The sequence below is a fragment of the Buteo buteo genome, chromosome 18, assembly GCF_964188355.1.
Source record: "Buteo buteo chromosome 18, bButBut1.hap1.1, whole genome shotgun sequence".
Lineage (NCBI taxonomy): Eukaryota > Metazoa > Chordata > Aves > Accipitriformes > Accipitridae > Buteo > Buteo buteo.
This window is the reverse complement of record NC_134188.1, coordinates 15,286,597-15,307,003: the sequence shown is the minus strand read 5'-3', so window position 1 is coordinate 15,307,003 and position 20,407 is coordinate 15,286,597. Positions and strand designations below refer to the sequence as shown.

At 41.9% G+C, this 20,407-nt stretch overlaps 1 protein-coding gene across 8 annotated transcripts in view; it reads left to right on the top strand.

The window, feature by feature from the left end:
• The first annotated feature begins 284 nt into the window (after nt 1–284).
• YAP1 (Yes1 associated transcriptional regulator) overlaps nt 285–20,407 on the top strand; it is a 96,724-nt gene continuing 76,601 nt past the window's right edge. For 2 of the 8 annotated variants that reach the window (XM_075050042.1, XM_075050040.1), the window contains exons 1-2: nt 285–991; nt 3,989–4,236. In XM_075050042.1, the coding sequence (XP_074906143.1) occupies nt 668–991; nt 3,989–4,236 (572 nt within the window). In that variant the 5' untranslated portion in view covers nt 285–667. The remainder of the gene's footprint in view (nt 992–3,988; nt 4,237–20,407) is intronic. The other 6 variants (XM_075050041.1, XM_075050043.1, XM_075050036.1 and 3 more) reach the window with 6 other exon arrangements.

Sequence of the window (20,407 nt, the reverse complement as noted above, 5' to 3'; positions counted from 1 at the left end):
GGAGCGGCCGCCTGGAAGTCGGGATAGAAGTTCGGAGGGGGGGGGGAAGAAAAAAAAAGTTCTGGTTGGCGGCACCGCTCCCTGGCAGCCGAGGGCGGGCGGGCGGCCGCCGGCAGAGGGGCGCCGGGCGCGCAAGGAGGGGGCGGTGGGGTGACGGGCCGGCCCGGGCGTAAGGCGAGAGCGGGCCGCGCGCGGTGCGGGGGGGGGGGGGGGGGGGGGGCGGGCAGCGCCCCCCGCGCCGGGCGCCCCTCGAGCGGGAGGCGGTGCGGGCGGGCGCGCGCGGGAGGGCTGCGCGGCAGAGGCTGCCTCGGTCGGATACGGTGCGGGCGGGCCCAGGAGGGGCGGAGCCGGCGGCGGAGAGTGATTCGGGCGGGCGTAACTCCGAACTTTTGTTTGGTGTGTCGTGTGAGTTAGTTTCCGCCGCCGGGACAGAGGCGCCGGCCGGGCTGGGCCGGGCTCGGGGAAGCGCCGCACGGTCAGAGTTGTTTTGCCAGTTGCCGCGGCCGGGTCGGTTTCCCTGCCGAGGGGTGAGAAGCTAGCCGGCGACAGCAGGACGAGCCGCGGCCCGGGGAGCGGGGCATGCGGGGCTGGGAATCCGGGCTCTGAGCCGCCGAGCCCCGCCAGGGAAGCGCCGGTGGGGGGGTGGGGGGGGTGTCCCGACGGAGCCATGGATCCCGGGCAGCCTCAACCGCAGCAGCCGCCGCAGGCGACCCAGCCCCCGGCCTCGCAGCAGCAGCCGCCGCCGCCGCAGCCCCCGGGCGCGGTGTCGGGGGCCCCGGCCGGCGCGGCGCAGCCCCCGGGCGCGGGGCCCCCTCCGGCGGGGCACCAGATCGTCCATGTGCGGGGCGACTCGGAGACCGACTTGGAGGCGCTGTTCAACGCCGTGATGAACCCCAAGGGCGCCAACGTGCCGCACACGCTGCCCATGCGGCTTCGGAAGCTGCCCGACTCCTTCTTCAAGCCGCCCGAGCCCAAGGCCCACTCCCGCCAGGTGAGGGGGAGGGGGCGGCCGCGCCGCGGGCGGGAGGCGAGGGGCGGGGGGCGGCAAGGGGCGGCCCGGCCCGGCCCGGCCGTGCGCTCGCTCCCCCTCCCCGCCGCCGCCGAGCTCCTCCCGGGGGAGGCGTGTGGGGGAGGGGGCCGGGGCGGGAATCCGCCCTCCGCGGGGCTGAGCGGGGCGGGGGGCGCCCGGCCGGGGCTGCCGGGGTGCTCGCTGCCGCGGTGCTCGCTGCCGCTCTTCCTCCCGCGCAAGGCGGGGGAGAGGCCGTTCTATGTGTCGTCGTCGTCCCCCTTGTTTGCTCTTCCCCAGGGGTGGGGGCGCCGGCGGCTCCTCTCCTCCCGCGCCGCAGGGCGCTGAGGGGAGCCGGCGCCGCGGCGGGAGGGCGGCCGGCCGGCCGTTGGGCCCGGTCTCTGGCGGGGGCTCGGACGCTACATCCGCTCCCTGGCGAGACCCGCGGCCGCTTTCTCGGCCTCGCCGGGAAGGCGGCGGGGAGGGGAGGGGGAGCCACTGAAACTTCGGTGAAAACGCTTTGCTTGGGGGACGGGGGAGGATCTCGCTTTGGGGTCTAATCCTGCCTCGTAGTGGGGCTGCCCGTCTGTTGCCCGGGGGTAATGAGGTTGTGCCGAACTTCCCAGCCCCGCCAAACAATATGGATGTAGCTCTTCCACCATTTCATCACTGCGCTGGGTCGAGCAGGATTAACAGCCCCCCCCCACACACACAGAGGCACGCTTCAGCAGTTCATTCCCGGGCCGCCCTGCAGGTCTGGCGGCGTCGAGGGTCCGCCGCGTTCACCGCCCGCACCCTGGGCAGCCGCCGTCCGAGAGCTGGAGTGCCGGGGCCTGGGCGCGGGGCCGGGGGCTGCCGAGGCCTCGGCGGGGCCGGCCCTGGGGGGTGGGCTGCGGGGCAGGGCCGGCGGTCGGCCTCCGGCAGCGTTCGGTCTTCAGGCAGAGCGACTTTGGTGCCGAGAGCGAAGTGTTGGTGCGGGTAGGACTGGAAGTTAATGTTTAGGCTGCTGTTACCAACTTTTTGGAAGGAGGCTGTGCCTGCTCGAGTGCTTTATGAAGTAATGAACTTTGTTGCTAAGCTATAAAATAGGTTTTATTATTGGCTATTGTCACTTTATCTGCGTAGCCAGTAGGAGCGAAACTTGCTCCGTGTACTGGTGCCTGGTACTCTTGTTGTTAAGGGTCTGTCAACGTTTCCATTATTAAACTTCTGTTTTGAAGGATTTATAACTTGGCTTCAGAAGTTCACTCCAGGCTGAACCTTGGCACGTAGTCTCTCAGCCTAGGAGTTAATTCATTTTCCAAATACTCGAAAAATCAGTCTGGCCTTCATATTGCAAGACTGGAAAGAAAATAGAAAGGGGTGGGGCTGAGTTGCTTCTGTAGTTTTGCTTGCTTCTGAGTTGCAGACCTTTAATAACATACTGAAATCCAGCGAGGAATAAGGTTATTGTATATATTTTTTTCTAAGTTGTGCAAGTCTTATCGCAGTACACAAATGTGAACTGGTATACGCATTCAGCTAACACTTGGTGCTGTGTCTTGTTAAATACAGTAACTGCAGTTAAATAGCTATCACGTTTGAAATGCACTTAATGTGTGACGTTCATACAAGTTGTACTTTTAAGGTGAGCGTTATCTTGCTTGTGTATGTTAGTTTTCATCTGTAATGCATCTTTAGTTGGATCACTGTTCCTTGTACCAGTCGGTGGTTCTTAAAACATAAACTTGAAATCCAGCTAAAGCCAGAGAATCATTTGCTTCATTGCGGACTGTCTTTTAAAATAAGACTGTTTTGCTTTTCCTTTTTGTTTAGTTGTGCCACAAAAATACGCTGTTTAACAGAAAAAGTCTGTAAGTTTCTGTAATTCTCCCCATTTTTCAAGAATTAAAATGCCTCAAATTCAGTTGATTTGCAACTTACGTATTTTGTTTAAATGTAAGCTAATTTGTTTCCAGTTTAATATATGGAACTTCACATGTGCTTGCATACAGACATCGTGAAACAGAATTGTCAGTCTCCGTAAGACTGTGTAAGTGGGGCCTCGTGTATGGTGCAATACCTTGTGTAGAGAGGTGTGGCAAGGGCTGATAAATGCTTCTTCTTATAGGTGTCCATGTTGTCCTGGTGTATCTACAAAGTCAATTAATTGGTAAATACATTAAAAAAAAGGCCAATATTACTTTAATCCGGTTTTCAGAGCTGCTTTTTCTGTTTCATGGTGGACACGTATTTACTACTGGCAAGGAAGTTCTATGTATTTATGACTGGTAACTGGTGAACGCTTTTATGAGTCATTTCTGATTGACTGGTTAAACAGTTTGCTGAAGCTTGGGCAGACTCTTTATGAGCTCCTGATACCCTTAAAATCGTGGTTTGTGTGCAGGTTAGGAAATTTTGCGTTCAGCCTTCTTGTATAGGGTTTCTTTATGGTTGATTTCAGGAGCCTTCCTCTGTTGCTGTCGGTTGGCATTTCTTTGTTGCTTTGCTCCTTCTGTAATCTTTTAAAACCCTGCAGAAGGTGTAAGTGTGGGTGTCCTTGCACCACCCCCTCACCCCCATTTCAAAAGGAGAGTGGGAAATTAACTCCTCCAGGAGAAAGTGTGTGTGATGGTAATGTGTGGGTGCAGTCCAGTAGTGAACCATGCAATATGTTGTATGAGGTCTGCTGACTGCGAGCATGTTTTTTTCTTAACCCTGCACCAAGGAATAAGAACTTTAGTTTTCAAAATAAAACTAAAGGCACTTAGCACATAACTTAAAGTTAATATTTCTTGACTTACAAAGGGCTTTTGTGATGCTAATTGACCGACCTACTTGGAGGCTCTCTTGGAACAGCAACAGCTAGAAAATAAGCAGAACTTTAGAATGACTGACTTATGAATTTCTTCTGAAAGGTTCATTTAAAGTGAAATGTCTTCTGACAGCTGCATTTCTGCTGAAATATAAGAATCTTAATGGGAATAATTTCACTCCTGGCAGGCCAGCACTGATGCAGGGACAGCAGGAGCCCTGACCCCACAGCATGTCCGAGCTCATTCCTCTCCAGCATCACTGCAGCTGGGAGCTGTTTCTCCAGGGACGCTTACACCCTCTGGAGTAGTGACTGGACCTGGCGCTCCATCTTCTCAACATCTCCGCCAGTCTTCATTTGAGATCCCTGATGATGTACCTTTGCCACCAGGTTGGGAGATGGCTAAGACACCATCTGGACAGAGATACTTTCTTAAGTAAGTAAAACTTGTTTTCAGTTAGCAGAATCTTTGGCAGGTTTATTTGTTGTTTGTTTGTTGGAGTTTTTTTACAGTCTTTGAATTTTAGTAAATTTCATTGTGTTTAAAATACATATTTTTAAAAACATGGTCCTGATTTTAGTAGGAGGTCCTACTGCTTCAGCCTTCCGTATTAACTCTCTGCTGTTTCTGAAAGCTGTATGGTACTCTGTGAATATTTATCCTATCTTAATCTTAGCTGGAGAATGTTATCCATTATATTGTATACTTAAAAATAGTGAAATGCACATAGTGATTTTTAAACAATGTGACTTTTGGATTTGCTGAACCTTGCCAGAGTTCTTATGCAGGTCAAAATACATTTTACCTCATTTTTATGATATATAGAGATCTATGATATATAGATAAAAATACAGAGTAACTTTAGAAGCTATTGTAGTGAGAATGTATCAGGACTTCTTATTTTTTGAATAAGGACAATTATGTAAGTATGCAATCAAAACATTTTTGCCTACTCTCATGAGGAAATTAACATATGTGATTGCAGTATTTGGATCTGTAACTCTTAACTTGCCTATATTCCCTGCAGTGAAAGGGAAATTGCAGAACTTCTAACATTGTTTCTTGTTCCTGCAGCTGTAGCTTTTTCACACAGTGAAATTAGTATCACCTTTTCTGTACCTGAAGAGGTTACATATGCCAGCCATCTGACACCTAATCCATCGGGGAACATCTCTTATGCTGTATAGTTTTCTAAAACAGCAGGAGCTTGTCGTTATTTCTGAAAGTGTGTCCACCAAGACACATAATTGGCCTTCAAATATTTTGACCATATTTTGAATATTTTATTTAACTGCATGTCTCTTAAGTAACCCATTATATGTCATTTTCAGGGCTAGGAGAGGGGAGGGGCAGCACAGTGTGTTATTTATGTAAAACTTATTTCAGCCAAGAAAAACATCTTTATCCCTACCATTCTTGCTAAAACATTGTCATTAATATGTGCATTTGATTGAAGTAGTAGAGTTTGTAGCTTCAAAAACACATTTACATTGTCTGCAATGAAAATGGAACTTGCAGAACTTCTTAAAACTGTTTTTTGTTCCTATAGTGATGTTGTTACCATACAGAGAAATTAGCGTCGCTTTTTTTAACTGAAAAGAGGTTACAGCAGTTGTCTGACATTATTTGAGCCTGAAGGTTACTTTTTGAAAACAATCATTCTGTATTAGGAATGCGAAAATGAGCGTTAGCTGTAGATCTTGAAGACGTGATATATTCTTTGGTGATGTTTAAAAAATCAGCGTATTCTAGAATGTGAACTCTTCAGTGGGCACAAATAGAATTTTTTTGGAACTGTAAGTTTATGCCATTTGAGAACTGTACCTCATTGGACCTTGAGGAAAGCACAGACTGAGTTTCGAAATGAAAAGCAAACTTTGTTTTGACTGTGCCTAATTTTGACTGCCCGGTGAGAGCTCTTAAAGAGCAGCTTCTGAAGCATGAAAAATAGATATTTGATTTTTAAGTTTTACTGTCACAAGTGTTTGGTTTTCATAACGCTGTCAATTTTACAGAAAGTAGAACTGTTTAAGAGTTGCAAAATGTCTTCACGCTCTTATAATTGACTTTTTAAATTATGCTCATTCAGGTGAAATCAGAGTGAAAGATTTGTTCTTGGAAAGCTTTTCTGCAGTTTCATTATTACCACAAAAAATCTTTTCCTTTTTTTTTCTGCAAGTTTTTCTGTCCTTTCTTGGTGTCCTGGTATCCATTTCAAAGGGTCAGGTTTCAGCAAGAACAATAAAGAGCCTGAGACTGGAAAGTACACACAAGTCTGGCAAACTCATCTGCATGAGCAAGATCGTTTGTTCTCAAGCAGACATCCAAAGTAAATGATTGAAAGAGCTGCTAGCTGTGAAGGATATGTCTTGAAGGGGAAAGGAGTGGAAACAAACCAGGTTGTTAGGAAGAAAAATAAAGGCTGTACTTTTTGAACCTCTCCCTGCTGGGTCACATGCTGACCTTGGGAGATTTTAAACAGCTTAATGGGCTGTTTTCTTTTGGCTTTCCTTGGGTGATGCTGTGGTATGGGAGAGTCTAATGAGGACAGTTCTGAAGGCTCTGTTCACACTTGAAGAACATTGGTTGTTCCTAAAAGGTTGTTTAATACTATCTACAGGTGAGATCCACCAACTTCCATTGGAGTTCATGAAGATTTGTAAAAAACTTTTTGAGTACTAGCAAAATGTTTGCTTTGTATGTTTAGGAAATCCAAAGAAATGTAAGAGTTATTTTGATTAGCAAGTTTGTATTTCAGAAGCTTTTTTCAGTGTTGAGTTATAAGTTCTATCTCATACCTACAAGCCCGCTAAAACTCACATCTTGTCTAGCTATACCTTAAATTTGCTTGAAGCATGAGTACAAAGATTCCTGATGCTAAATACATTTAATGTGGTTCCTTCTACCATATGCAGATTTTTGGTATGTCTTCCAAGTATTCAGCTTTTTTGTTGGATTGGCTGCATTGCTCTTTGTTTCCATTTGCTCCATTCTGTAGCCACTCCATGAACAGTCTGGTAATCAGGCTCTAGAAAGACCTTTGCAGAATAGGTAACAGTATTAGATCTTTTCCAGATGTCAGTAAGCCTTATGGTTGTAGTTATAATAATATACTACAGTGCAAACAGAATAATATCAAATTGAGTACCGTACTTAATACAGTCCGGAATATAGTCACTTCCAGTAATCAATGGGTCAACCACTGCAACCATAGTAGTTTGTGCAAAGAAATGAAAATGGTGTGTATGGAAGAGAAAATACTTGTCTATATGTATAGATACATGCACCGAGTTATTTGTCCAGATGTTTTATATACACACCACATGTATCCATACATATTAAAAGAGGGCAAGAGTGATAGTGTAGGGTCTGAGCTAGAAATACTCTTGTAAATCAGTCTGCCATCTAGATAAATAAACCCCTTTATGTATGAATGCCCAACATATGATTTACCAGAATTTCACTCATTAGTGTTCATCTCACTGTTATGAGTAGGACTCCTGAGTATAATTTTCCATTAGTGAAAATGCAGATGATTTTGGCCAGTGAGTTAAGACATGCTTGCTATACAGCTGGTAAAACTAATAGTATTTTTTACTGAAACTGTTACTTAAATAGAGCTCGTAAGTTAAGACTTGCCTGGTTAGTAAGTGGTCACATCTGAGTCATCTCAGCATTGCTGTGCAGCATGCTTTAGCCCATTCTTAAACATGCAGTGAAAAAGACTTGCTTGGTTTGTGTGGTGATGTCAACTGCATTGCTTTTTAACCACTTCCTGTTAGCCAGCTGCTGGTTGACATTTCAGTGAACTATGGAGAAAGATAGGGGATCGCTCTCTAGGCAAAAGATAATATGCTGTGAGAGTAGCAGACAACAACTTGCGGAAAGAAAAAATAAGTTTCACTCAATTTTAGAATTACTCTTGTATCATTTTACCTTAGTGTTATGTTTTTAATTTTCACAAAACTTGTGTAATACCTCTTCTCATTTTGCAGTGTGAGGAAAAGTTAACTGATTGTCCAGCAAACAAGTCTTGTAATTATTTTTCCTACAGGAAGTAGTTCTTGCAAGCAGTTTATCAACAACTTCCTATTTTTTTCTGTGAAGTGTTGAATGACTTCCTGAAGGAGGCCAAGGTGGTTTTCATTAGTATCTGTGGGTGTGTTTGAGGTGTTTACCCATCTGGCAGAAACCTTAAAAATAGATTGCTGTTACACATTTCTTATGTGCTCTGTACAGAGGTATGGCTTTGGATGTTATGAAACCAAATAGTTTTAATATAACAGGGAAGTTTGTTTCTTTGCTTTTTTTTTTTCCCCCCTCTCATGTCACACATGAAAAATATCCAGCAATGCTGTTAAATTTCTCTTCCATCCCCTTTTTGCCCCTGACAGGAACCACCCACTACACCAATATCATCTACTCCCCTCCTCCTCTCCTCCCTACCCTGCCAAAGTAATCTTCATCTTACAGGGCAGAAGATGTTTTTTGGAAAAACTGCTGCCACGGTTGCATATTTTATTGAATACCTTAATTTACGGGGGAAGTGCATATTCAGAATCATCAGTTAATGTGAGCTCTTGTGTTTATGGTTCTATAGTTCAGGCTAGATTGTCATTAAAAGAGCTGTATTGTTGGAAATGGAAATGGCAACCACTGGTTTTGTTGGGTTTGTCTAGTTTTTCATGCTTTTTATACTAAAAAGCAGTTGAAGATTTTTCTGTTTGCTAAATTTTATTTGTAATATGTCAAATTAATTTCATTTTTACATTGATGATTTCTGAGTGTTTATGAAAATATTCATAAAATCGATGATCTACCAAAAAAAAGCCATAAAATTTGTCCAGGGGAAAATGGGCACTGTCATCTTCAGAACATAGCTGGAGGAAAGAAATATTAGTTAAAACACTTTTAAAGTAAAACATGCTGTGGTGTGTTTTTGGCAACTTAAGATTATTTTTTTTTTCGTCTTAGAAGACAGTCATAGTGTTACTAAGTGTTTATTTTTCCTTCTGCCTCTTACTTGAAGAGTCCTGTGAAAGAAGAATGATACAAACTATTTTGAATTTGCAGTTGTACTAAAGATTTCTGTATCTTTAAAAGGGCAGAGAAAGAATAAGGGCAAACCTGCCTTATTTGTGTTAGCACTGAGGCTGAGCTGGGAGGAGGATGAAAGTATGTTCTTCAGCCCTCTGAATTCAGAGAACTTGCAGCCAGCTTAGTGGGTGGGCATCAGTGAAAGCAATGGCACACGGTGCTTTTCTTGTGTTTAGTTTTGTTTTGCTTAAGAAAAATTGCAAACAGTGATACCCATGCATTCAATACCCTGCCATACAAGGTGGTTTTATAAGAATATTCCAAAAACAGTTTAATAGATGTGATTTCAGGTAAACAAAAAGCATACCCTGTGGTTTTCACTAATGTATTTTCCTTTTATTCATAAGCATATTGCATTTATTATCTTCAGAAGATAGAACTGGGGGAAAGATATAGGCTCTGTGGCAATTAGTTGTAAGTTAGTAATTAAATTACATGAGGATTTTTTTTTTAAAAAATGGCTGTTGATCTGTACTTCTTCTCCCCACAGGTTTTGCCTTTCAATATCTCATAAAAACCATCTTTGTGCTTTATAGTGTCTGACTTGCTGCCTATTGAAATCTTTCATAAACTCTAGAAAGCACTGGATTAAACCTCTACTAAGAGCTTCTAATACTGTCAGGGAGCATGCGCCAGCTGTAGAAAATACAATGTGAATATAATTCTTACAAATCTACATAGGATCTGAATATACATGTAAGAGAGAGAGAAAGCAATGGCATACTTGGAAAAATAAGGTTGTATTAACACAATGTTCATTAAGGAGGAAAACTACAGTTGTTTCAAATAGCAGACGTACAAAACTAAAAGTTGATACTTCCCTTATGGAATTGGTCAAAATTAATTCTGGTTTAGCTGTTGAGAACACTGGTGTAGTTTTGGTATATATATATGCTTTAAATGCCTGATACTGTTTTATAGCAATGCTTTCCTATCTCCCAAATCAAATTTGAGATCAGTTTTATCTTACTGTGGTGTGAAAACTGTATTATGTTGAAAGCTGTAATTGTGACTGAGAGGTTTATTAACTGGTATTTTATAAGGAGAAATCTTAGAGTGTTTCTGACCAGTAATAAGAAGAGGTTTCTGAAACAGCTTTAATCAGAATTTATTGTTTAAAAAAAATGCTTCTGCAATTCTGCTTTTTAAAGATTTTTGTCAAGTTATATTTAGTTAAAGCAGTAGCATCAAGCTGTGTGAGAGCAATTACACCGCTATGGAACCACTTCTGTTTTCTCAGGTCTTGACCTCTTCTAAAGACAAACAAGAATTTGATATAAATCAAGATGAGTGTCTTCTGGACTCTCTTATCCTTCTGCCTTTCTTCTGTATGTTGAAGATGGCAAAGAATTATAGTTGTGGTTTTTTAGTAGTCATCTGGTCTGTAGCACAGGGTAATCTGTAACTCATCAGTCACATCATGGAAATTCCTGCTCGATAGAAGGCAGTAAAATAATAAGAGAATGTTAATTTGAAAGTTCCCATGAAAGTAAGACAGGCACTACGCCACCAGTTTTTTGCAAAAAATACGTCTAATGGGTAAACGCAGTTGAACTGATCAGTGGCATATGTGGGTAAAATCATATCATACCTACTTGTACAAGGTTAAGCTCTTATGCTCTTATCTTTCCTCTTCTGCAAATGAAAAAAATCAGTAGCTTTAAAATTCCAAATATAAACCCTCCATTTATAGTTTGCTCAGTTTCCCTCTGCAATTGTGGCACAACAGCTGCAAATTTTTAAAAGCTGACACAGAGCAAGCAAGTGGATTTTTCACTCAGTTCATCCATTCTTAGAGTAGACTTTCAGAGAAAGTAACTTATCAGCACTGGGAATGCTGAAATACTTAACTGCAGGACCTAAATTGTGTCACATGTGAAATTAAAGCAGAGTTCCTTGTTTGCTCCCAAAGAAATATTTTCACATATCAGACATAAGCAGTTACTGGATGATGCCCAGGAGAACAAGATGTGTTATTCAGGGTTGAGATACAAGATTAACTGTTAAAACTAGTCTGATGTTAACAACAAGCAATTTCTTTCAGGCTCTTGATTAAGACTAGACACCTACCCCTGCAGCCAACCAAAGAAAAAACCAAAAAATTAGGTAAACAGCTATAGAGAGCTGTCGGCCAAAACTAGAGATGTTTCTCTTCTTTTTATATGTGGCCAGACCACTGCATGTGTTTGTTTATCTTCATAGCTGGGAACAAATTCAGATGATGTAATTAGATGTAGTTTAACCTTTTGAAACTGATAGCTACTCAGTTCTATTAATTTTGTGTCCTTGTATTTTTATAAACTCTATAACATATTTGCCTTTATTGTTTGTACAATCCAAACATACATATGCAGTAAAACTCATTAATGGTGGAACTTGCTGTCTGTCACTATTTGCATAAACGTTGTTCCCTCTTTCAAGGTGTGTGGTTCCCCCCCCTTCCCCCCCCTTCCCCCCCCTTCCCCCCCCTTCCCCCCCCTTCCCCCCCCTTCCCCCCCCTTCCCCCCCCTTCCCCCCCCTTCCCCCCCCTTCCCCCCCCTTCCCCCCCCTTCCCCCCCCTTCCCCCCCCTTCCCCCCCCTTCCCCCCCCTTCCTTTTTTTTCCCCCAAACAAGCTGCACGTGATTATGTAAACCCTAATATTTAAATGACTCAGTTTATCTTGTAAATTCTAAAGAAAATTCCACTTGGCTGAATGTAGGAAATTTACAGGATATTTCTGTGTGTGTAGCAGTCCTCTGGCAGGTGCCCCTAGGATATGGTCAGGATACCATGTAGTTGACTGAACAGAAAGACAGAATTGTCTGTAGGGGAAATTCGACAACCTGGGGGTTAGCATAATGTGAAACAAAATTCTTGGGAGGAGGCTGTGCATTGGAATGTTAACAGCTAGATGCCACGTTATGGCAGGACATACTCTCACAAACAGCTTGCTAAACCTCATTTTGATGTAAGGCTACACTGGGAAATTTACCAGATAAACTGTATTTTTTGTTAAGCATTTAAATAGGAATCTGGAGTATGGGGGAAATTTGTCTTTATTATGAAAATGGTACCTAATAGCTATTTTTTGGTAAATAAAACTGGAGTTTTATTTGGAGGACTGGGGTTTTTGAAAGGTGTGACTAAGCTGTGTCGCTGTCTCATGGCCTTCTGAAGTGCTTCCTGGAGTCTGTTTTCTGGGATTCACTCTGCTGGTGTTTTATTTGGCTTTTAACTAGGTTACTTCAGGCTGTGTTTCAGGCAAGTACAGCTAGGTAGTCTAAATTGCTGGTTAAGTCAAGCTAATAATATAAAGCTGCCTTTTAAAGTAAGACTTTTACCAGTATACTGCCTGCCAGTCATGCTAGTTGCTAAGGAAACAAAGCTGTCTTGAAAACAGTCTTGGACTTTGGTTTAATTTCACTAAGAGACTTTGCTGCGTCATAGTGAAAGACCAGATCCCTTTTGTTTAGTCTTTGACATGCTGTTTGGTAACTTAGATCAGTGTTAGTGGTTAAGTTTAGTTCTTGATTATTACATTGATGTTGTGAATCCAGTTTTTTTCTGCTGAACTGTTTTATAGGAAAGTCAGGTAAAGGTCATTTACTATTGCTAGTTTATGTCCAGTGGGACATAATTTATGGAGAGCTTTGTTGGAAGTCTGTCTGCAGTACACAAGTTTATTTAAATAGTGTTACTGCTTTAAGGATGCCTTTCCCTTTCTGATTACCTGTTGTAACTGAAATGCTAAGTAAACTTTTTGCCTTTTCCGGATATGTTGTAAAATTAGACATTTATGATGTAACAAAACATTATCTGAAAGCAAACAAGCATAAGTTGTATAGGCAAAATGGAATTCTCTGGATAAAAGAAAAATGCAGCTCAGGTATATTTTCTCACATGATCTCAACTTTTCAAAAATTTTATTTTTTTTAAAATTTGTTGTTCCTATTTGAAAAGCTTGGTTGGCAAGTCCTCTGCAGTTACTTTCATTCCAGCATTTATGTGGTCTCTTTAGAATGATGAGAAATAGAGTAGAAGAGAAGTTTCTTTCCATATTTACTAACTATGCTGATGGTATAGTTAATATAGTTGGTAGATGTAAATATCCCATGCACATTCAGTGGTGGTTTTTATTTTTTTTTAATTTACAAAACCTTTGTCATTGTCAGAATAACCAGCTTTCCATGAGTTAAGGATATGAAATGAGATATACTTAAAAAGGTGTAATCTGACATATACAAGGCTGTTACAAAAAAAGGTGAAAGGACTTGGAAGGATGTTCTATGCCCAACTTTATAGGCCATTTTTGTATACATATGAAAAACATATTTGTAGAAAAAAAAAAGTAATACTGTGCTTTAATTGGAGTTTAGGTGTCCATTGACTTCCGCACTGTTCTTTAGGTCAGGATGAATTATACTTGCTTAACAATAAAAAGTTTAAAATACTTCCAGTCGTCTTTTCCAGTGAAAAGAGTTAATAGCAGAACCTGTGGTTACAGGATTTTGTATGCATAAGCCTGACTAAGCTAAAACTACCTGCGTTCTAGTTTGTGAGTGGATAGATTTTTGAGAGCTTTTTGTTACACTGCTGTTGACATAATTATCTGTATGTTATCATCAGTGTAGAGCTGTGTTTCATTTTCCTGCCTTCTGTCCCTAAAAGCATGCACACCTAATTTCCATCTGTGTATGTCACTTAAACTCTTCTAGCTAGTGAGTTTAACATTTGGACTGAAGTAAGCATTCTCTTTCATAACTGGTCTTTCAGGTTTTCACTTTTTACGGGAATCTTTTTCTGAAACTATTCTAAAGCAGACCTATGATATTGGGACCAAATGATTCCTAGGTAACAGAGGACAGGAACTTTCAAATTTGTAGTATTAGGAGAACTGTTATAATCTGTATGCTTGTGGAGTTTTGGGTCTTGTGTATATATATATATTTTTTATTTTTTTACCATAATGACTAATAACTAGAAAAAAATCTATTGGATATTTCACAATATCCTGATAATTTAGTCACTGCCTAGGCATAAGGAAGAGAAAATGTGAAACAGACATCAGCATAAACAGTTAAGAATTAACATTTTAGCATCCCTATTAACAAGGTCAAAGGAAGTCTTAATTACATTCTTTTAAGAAATAGTTTGCGATTCAAATTGTGCCCATTTTTTATTATGTTGTTACATGGGTCTTGACATGATCAGCTTTGCATTGTAGGGATTTGTTGAGGCACTTGGACAATTCATTGTTCTCTTAATAAATTAAATGTCAGTTGTACATGGTAATGTTTCCAAGAAAATTTAATCTTAATGCAGTTTCATAGTTGTGGTACCCATTTTCCAACTCCTGGTTTTAAGGTTGCATTGGAACAGGAGGGGGGGATGCAGAAGAAGGACTTTTTTTTGCTTCTGGTGCAACTACTTGTGTGGCTTTTGCTCAGGGCTACAATTTGAATCTTGTTTATGCTGTGATGGTGAGTAACTCAAAGATTGCGTGTGAACTTTAATTGATTCCTCCACTCTGCAGTCCTATCAGAGTAGGAGTGTAGACCCAGGTCTGTGCCAAGTTCTGCCCTTTTAAAATGGCCTCAAATGCTTGCTCTGTGAAACCAAAGGGGGAGGATTTTAAGTGCTTTCTAAGCCAAGGTAACAGCTAACTTAAATAGTTGAGGGAGTTGCAATAAAGTGAAAATTGCTAGCTTTTGTAATGGATAAATTTTATGTAAATAAATTTATGGGAAGAATATTTTTATCCTCACAAGAAGCCATTGAGGTCTTGTTTTGTGCATGCAGAACAAGTTTGTTTGTACGGAATTTATTTGGAATACAGGAGATCGTGGTGCTGATGCTTCTTGCTTTGCCAGGATCTGCACGTAATTTGCCTACAACTTTGTAAAATTCTTTATATGAAAGTTATAAGCAAACTTAGAATTTTGCTAATCCATGATGCTTTTATTTCATAACTAACTGAAATAACTAGCTTCTATCCAATTTCTACAGATAAATATATTTGAACGTTATTGCCCTTATCTATAGTTGTGATACAAAGTTACAAGAGCTTAGAATACTAACCATTCAGTTACATACCCATAGTTGATTAAAATATTTCAGCCCCACCTACCATATGTGGGTAGACATGCATATGCTTTGTCTCTCCGTTGAGTCAAACTGCAAGATATACCTTCAATAAAAGAAGTAGATGCACATGTTCTTTTATTGTATAGGATGCTGTTCAGTTCTTGACTTGGAGCTAAAAATCTTTTGTCTGTTTTGCAAGCTGCAGAAAAATAGGATGCAAATTTTAAGCAATTACTTTATCAAACTGATGAGTCCAAAAAGAAGTAGTTTTATTAATGAAGATACAGACTGCAGTGCAGTAGCAGTTGGTGCTGTCACATTGTGCTTCATAAAACAATCTTTTCATTTGCACTTCATTAGGATTAGTAGCTTTTAGTTTAGGTTAGTATATCACTTGCATACTGTTTGAGGCAATATTTCTGCTAAAGAAAAAACATTTATTTGTCAAAGCTGTTAGGTTGTTTTGCTCATGCTCCTGTCCAGCGTTTTAGATCAGCTAAAAATTTCCTAGCTGTTACACCTCTGGTGGATCCTACAAAGCCAATATTTGGCTTTTGGTGGACATAGCAAGGTTGAACTGCAGAATCAGATGATAATGTTTTGTTGTTTCATATGGGTATCTTTTTGTGTAATAATAAATATAAGGTATACTTAAAATGATGAGGTGAAGGAAAAAATTCAGATGATGATGTGTGGTTGCAGTGGAGATAAAAAAATAGGAATACTGGGAGTAGGGAGGCAGTAGAAGCAGCTATACTGTTCTCCCTAAGTCTTCATCTGCTGTTCTTGATAAGATGTTCAATTTTAAAACCTAGCAACTGTTTGGCCCTGCCAGCTTTGCTCTTATAAGAGAGCTTGTTAGCAGCATCTCTTTAAACTGTCCAGATTGATTCAAACCAAGTGCCTGTCCAGATCAGTATCTTGCTGCCAGTACTGGTCATGAGCAAATTTCTTGGAAAGAATAAGAACAGGGCAAGCATATGTGATATTCTCTCTGAGAACTCTCCCAGCTTCCAACTGTCCTCCAAGACTTGTGCTGTCTCCCCTTGAGGCCATAGAAACTTTTAGCATCTGCTGCATGCTTTGGCAAGGAGTCTCACTGGTTGTCTATCCACTCCATGAAGAAACGCCTTCATTCTGTTTTAAGCTTGGCTCCCATCAGCCTTATTCAGTGGTGCCTAGTTCTTATTTTGGAAGTGATAATGAACAGTTGATGCATGTTTGTTCTGCTCAGGATTAATATCTTTTCCTCTGGAAGTCATCTCTTTTGAAACTTGAAGATTCCTAACCTGCTGGGTCTTCCTGGGATAGAAGCTTGAAAAAAGTGATCCTTGCAGTCCTTCTCTAAGCCTTTTCCAATTTTTGTTACTTTTCAGATGAAAGGTTAAGAATGTTTTACAACATCCATCATCTAAAAAAATAAAATAAATTCAATTTGTTCATTCTGCTGCTTGTCCTTTCATTCTATATTCTTTTTTTTTCAGTTCTTTGCAGTTAGCAATTGACCAAGAGTAAATTTGTGTCGTTGGGAAACTTTCTGATGCTGCTGCTCTTTTCCTTGCATAGGTCCTAGCATATAGGCCCCTGTGGAAGTTGACCAGAGGCCTACCTCTGGTGCAAAAGCTCTTGATTCTTTGTCTTGGGTTTTGGGGTTTTTTTTGTTTGTTTGTTTGGGTTTTTTTAATTTCTCACAGGTAACTGTTTGTTCATGTCGTATCAGGACCTATCCTTATCCTGTAGTAACAAAAAAAAACCAACCCCACAGAACCAAAACCAAACCATACTTGCTGTTCCTAATCAGATCTTCTAGTCACTGGTTTCTGGAACTTAATGCCTGCTATGATTGCTGTGTCTCCAGAAGTTGTGTCTTGGGATGCAGCTACTTCTGTTGGTACATTCACTTTGAAAGGGAAGGGTTATCTGCACTTGCTTCAGGCTTATGTCTGGGAGCTGCTGCAACAAAACGGAAGTACGCTGGTGTGATAAAATGATGTTGTGTATGTCACTAAAAAAAAAAAAAATCCAAGAGAGATTAATTTCTAGAAGAAAATATTTTATGGCTGATTCTACACATGTATGTAGGTTTTTAATTGAATGGATATGTCATTAGAGAAGTAAGCAATGCCAGGGTATTTGGAAGACAGGTTATATTTCTTCATATACTCAGTTCCAGCAATGCTGAAAGAATGTTGATCTCAATGTTGTTTTGGAACTGTCATTTCATATTCTACTTTCAAGTTTAGTTACAAAATAGCTTCTGTCAATAACCCTGTCTTACTTCTTAGTGTCTCAGTACCAGATGCTTATGCCATGGTTTTCTGTGTCTACATATCACGACAGTTCAGTAACCAAAAGAAAAGTATTTGGCTCTCCAAATTCGTGAGTTTAAGATTGTAAACCAGCTCTAACTGATTTTGTGATGCTGAATATGTTGTTTCGAATGTGTCAATCAGTAAATGATTGGATAGTAAGTGACAATTGTCCGAGTCTGAAAAAAAACTTGAGTGGTTCAGATGGAAGCTTTCTTCTCCCAGCAGTGAAGGTTGATTAATTCTGCATAGGAGCTTCAGGATTGTCAGGGTCTTAAGTTGGCTGGAAGATTCAAAGAGCCATAAATTTGCCAGGTGATCTAGACATGGTTTGGTTTTTTGGGGGGTTTGTTTCTTCAAAGTTCAAGAACACAGCCGTTGGTATCTTTATTATTATCTAGCCAGCCTAGTATTTAGTGAAGGTTAGTCATCCATCTAACCTTCTGCTGAAAGCGTGAATGTTGTTAAAGCTAAATCAGGTCAGAAGTGACCAGTGAAGTCTAGAAAACTTCCAAGCATGGAGATCCCACAACCTCCCTTCCTCCTGGTAATATGCTCCTTCAGAAAATGGTTCTCTGCAGCAGAGCAAAACATACAGTGTAGCTCCTGATGGACAGCTCACACCTAATGACTTTAAGTGGGCTGTAGTTTCTCTACTAGCCAAAAAAATGAAATGTCATGCTTTAGGTAGGATTTTCTTAGGACTTGAAAAAAAGAACAAAAGAGCAGTTAAACTTGATGTATTGGGTTTGCGTTGCAAGGTTTTGGTAGCAGGGGGACTACAGGGGTGGCTTCTGTGAGAAGGCACCAGCAGCTTCCCCCATGTCCTACAGAGCCAATGCCAGCCAGCTCCAAGATGGACCCGCCACTGGCCAAGGCCGAGCCCATCAGTGACGGTGTTAGTGCCTCTGGGATAACAGATTTAAGAAGGGGAAAAAAAACCTGCTCAGTTGCAGCCGGGAGAGAGGACCAAGAACATGTGAGAAGCAACTATGCAGACACTAAGTGAAGAAAGGAAAGGGAGGAGGTGCTCCAGGCACCGGAGCAGAGATTCCCCTGCAGCCCGTGGGGAAGACCCTGATGAGGCAGGCTGTCCCCCTGCAGCCCAGGGAGGTCCACGGGGGAGCAGATCTCCACCTGCAGCCCGGGGAGGACCCCACGCCGGAGCAGGTGGGTGCCCGAAGGAGGCTGTGACCCCATGGGAAGCCCGTGCTGGAGCAGGGTCCTGGCAGGACCTGTGGCCCCATGGAGAGAGGAGCCCACGCTGGAGCAGGTTTTCTGGCAGGACTTGTGACCCCGCGGGGGACCCACGCTGGAGCAGTCTGTGCCTAAAGGACTGCAGCCCGTGGAAGGGACCCACACTGGAGTAGTTCATGAAGAACTGCAGCCCCTGGGAAGGACCCACGTTGGAGAAGTTCATGGAGGACTGTCTCCCGTGGGAGGGACCCCACGCTGGAGCAGGGGAAGAGTGTGAGGAGTCCTGGCCCTGAAGAGGAAGGAGCGGCAGAGACAACGTGTGATGAACTGACCCCAACCCCCATTCCCCGTCCCCCTGCGCTGCTGGGGGGAGGAGGTAGAGAAAATTAGGAGTGGAGTTGAGCTGGGAGGAAGGGAGGGGTGGGGGAAAGTGTTTTAAAACTTAGCTTTTATTTCTCATTATCCTACTCTGATTTGATTGGTAATAAATTAAACTAATTTCCCCAAGTCGAGTCTGTTTTGCCTGTGACAGTAATTGGTGAGTGATCTCTCCCTGTCCTTATCTCAACCCGCAAGCCTTTCATTATATTTTCTCTCCCCTGTCCAGCTGGGGAGGGGAGTGATAGAGCAGCTTTGGTGGGCAGCCAGGGTCAGCTCACCACACTTGCTTGGTCTGTTTCTTATACATAAGATAGTCATGTGTGGTGACATCCCATGTCCCATCTTACATCTAATAAGTTGTCCAAATGATCGTGCTCTACTCTACAATCTTGTGTGTGTTCAGTAATTAATACAGGGACTTGCCTTCCTGGAATGTCTGGTTGACGTATATCGGTTTTCTAGGTTATTGCTTACTGTTGTGATCATATCTATGCAATTCCTTTTTAGCTGCTTGAAGCTCTGACAGGTTACTGGATCTGTAATACAGTAATAGCATTTCAGCTAGTACATGACATGGCTTCTTAAATGATCTATATGCTGTGTGTTAAGTCATAATTGCAGGGAATCCTATTCAAAATAGAAGAAATTGCTGCTTGTCTATGAAATCATCCTCCACATTTGAACTCCTGGTGTTCTGTAATTATGGGTTTCTGAACAAGATAAATAGAACTGAGAAGAGAGAACTAGACAGAACAGCGAAAAATGTATTTCCATTGGGAAAATGTGTCTTTTATTTTTAATGTAGTTTGATTTTGAAAAAAAGTCTTACAACATTAACTTCACAGCTGATTCCTGTAGTTGGCCTGTAATGCAAGGTAGCCAAGTTTATACACAGATACAGTTGTTTCATTAGTAGTGGTACTTGGTCAGTTTTGGGTGCTACTCCCTGGTTCTTACTGCTACAGTTACTTTTAATTTTTCTCTGCAAGTCAGTTGTTGGAGAACTTGTCACGGCACATGGAATGGGAGTAAGGAGACTCATGAGAAGACAGCAGAGCATAACGAGGTTGAAGATGTTCTTATGTTAGGATAGGTTGGGTCTGAAGAGTGAAAGCAAGCTTTGTTTGTAGACTTTGTTTAAGGCAGCCTCTCTGAGTTTCATAGTTGTTGCTGTGCTGGCATAGCTACTTGTGTAGTTATGTCATGAGACGTGTACCAGGTTTTTTTCTGTGATGATTTTTTTTTTTTCAACTGGATCCATTCTCTGATCCAGTTCATGGTGTGACTGCTTAGAGGAGGAAGTAGAGACAGATGCTGATAATGGCATCACTGATTTAAGGCTTAATTTACTCTTAAAGAGAGATGCATGTGGAGTCATTCCATCTGATAGGAATCCAGTTTTCTTTTTTAGTCAGAACAAGCCACTACTCTGTAAAATATTGCTGATGGATTTCAGTATTGTTAATCTAAAATTCAGTATAATCATAAACCAAATACTTCAAGTTTTTAGAGCTTTTAAAATAATTTGTACAGCATTGGAGACTTTTATTTTAGTAAA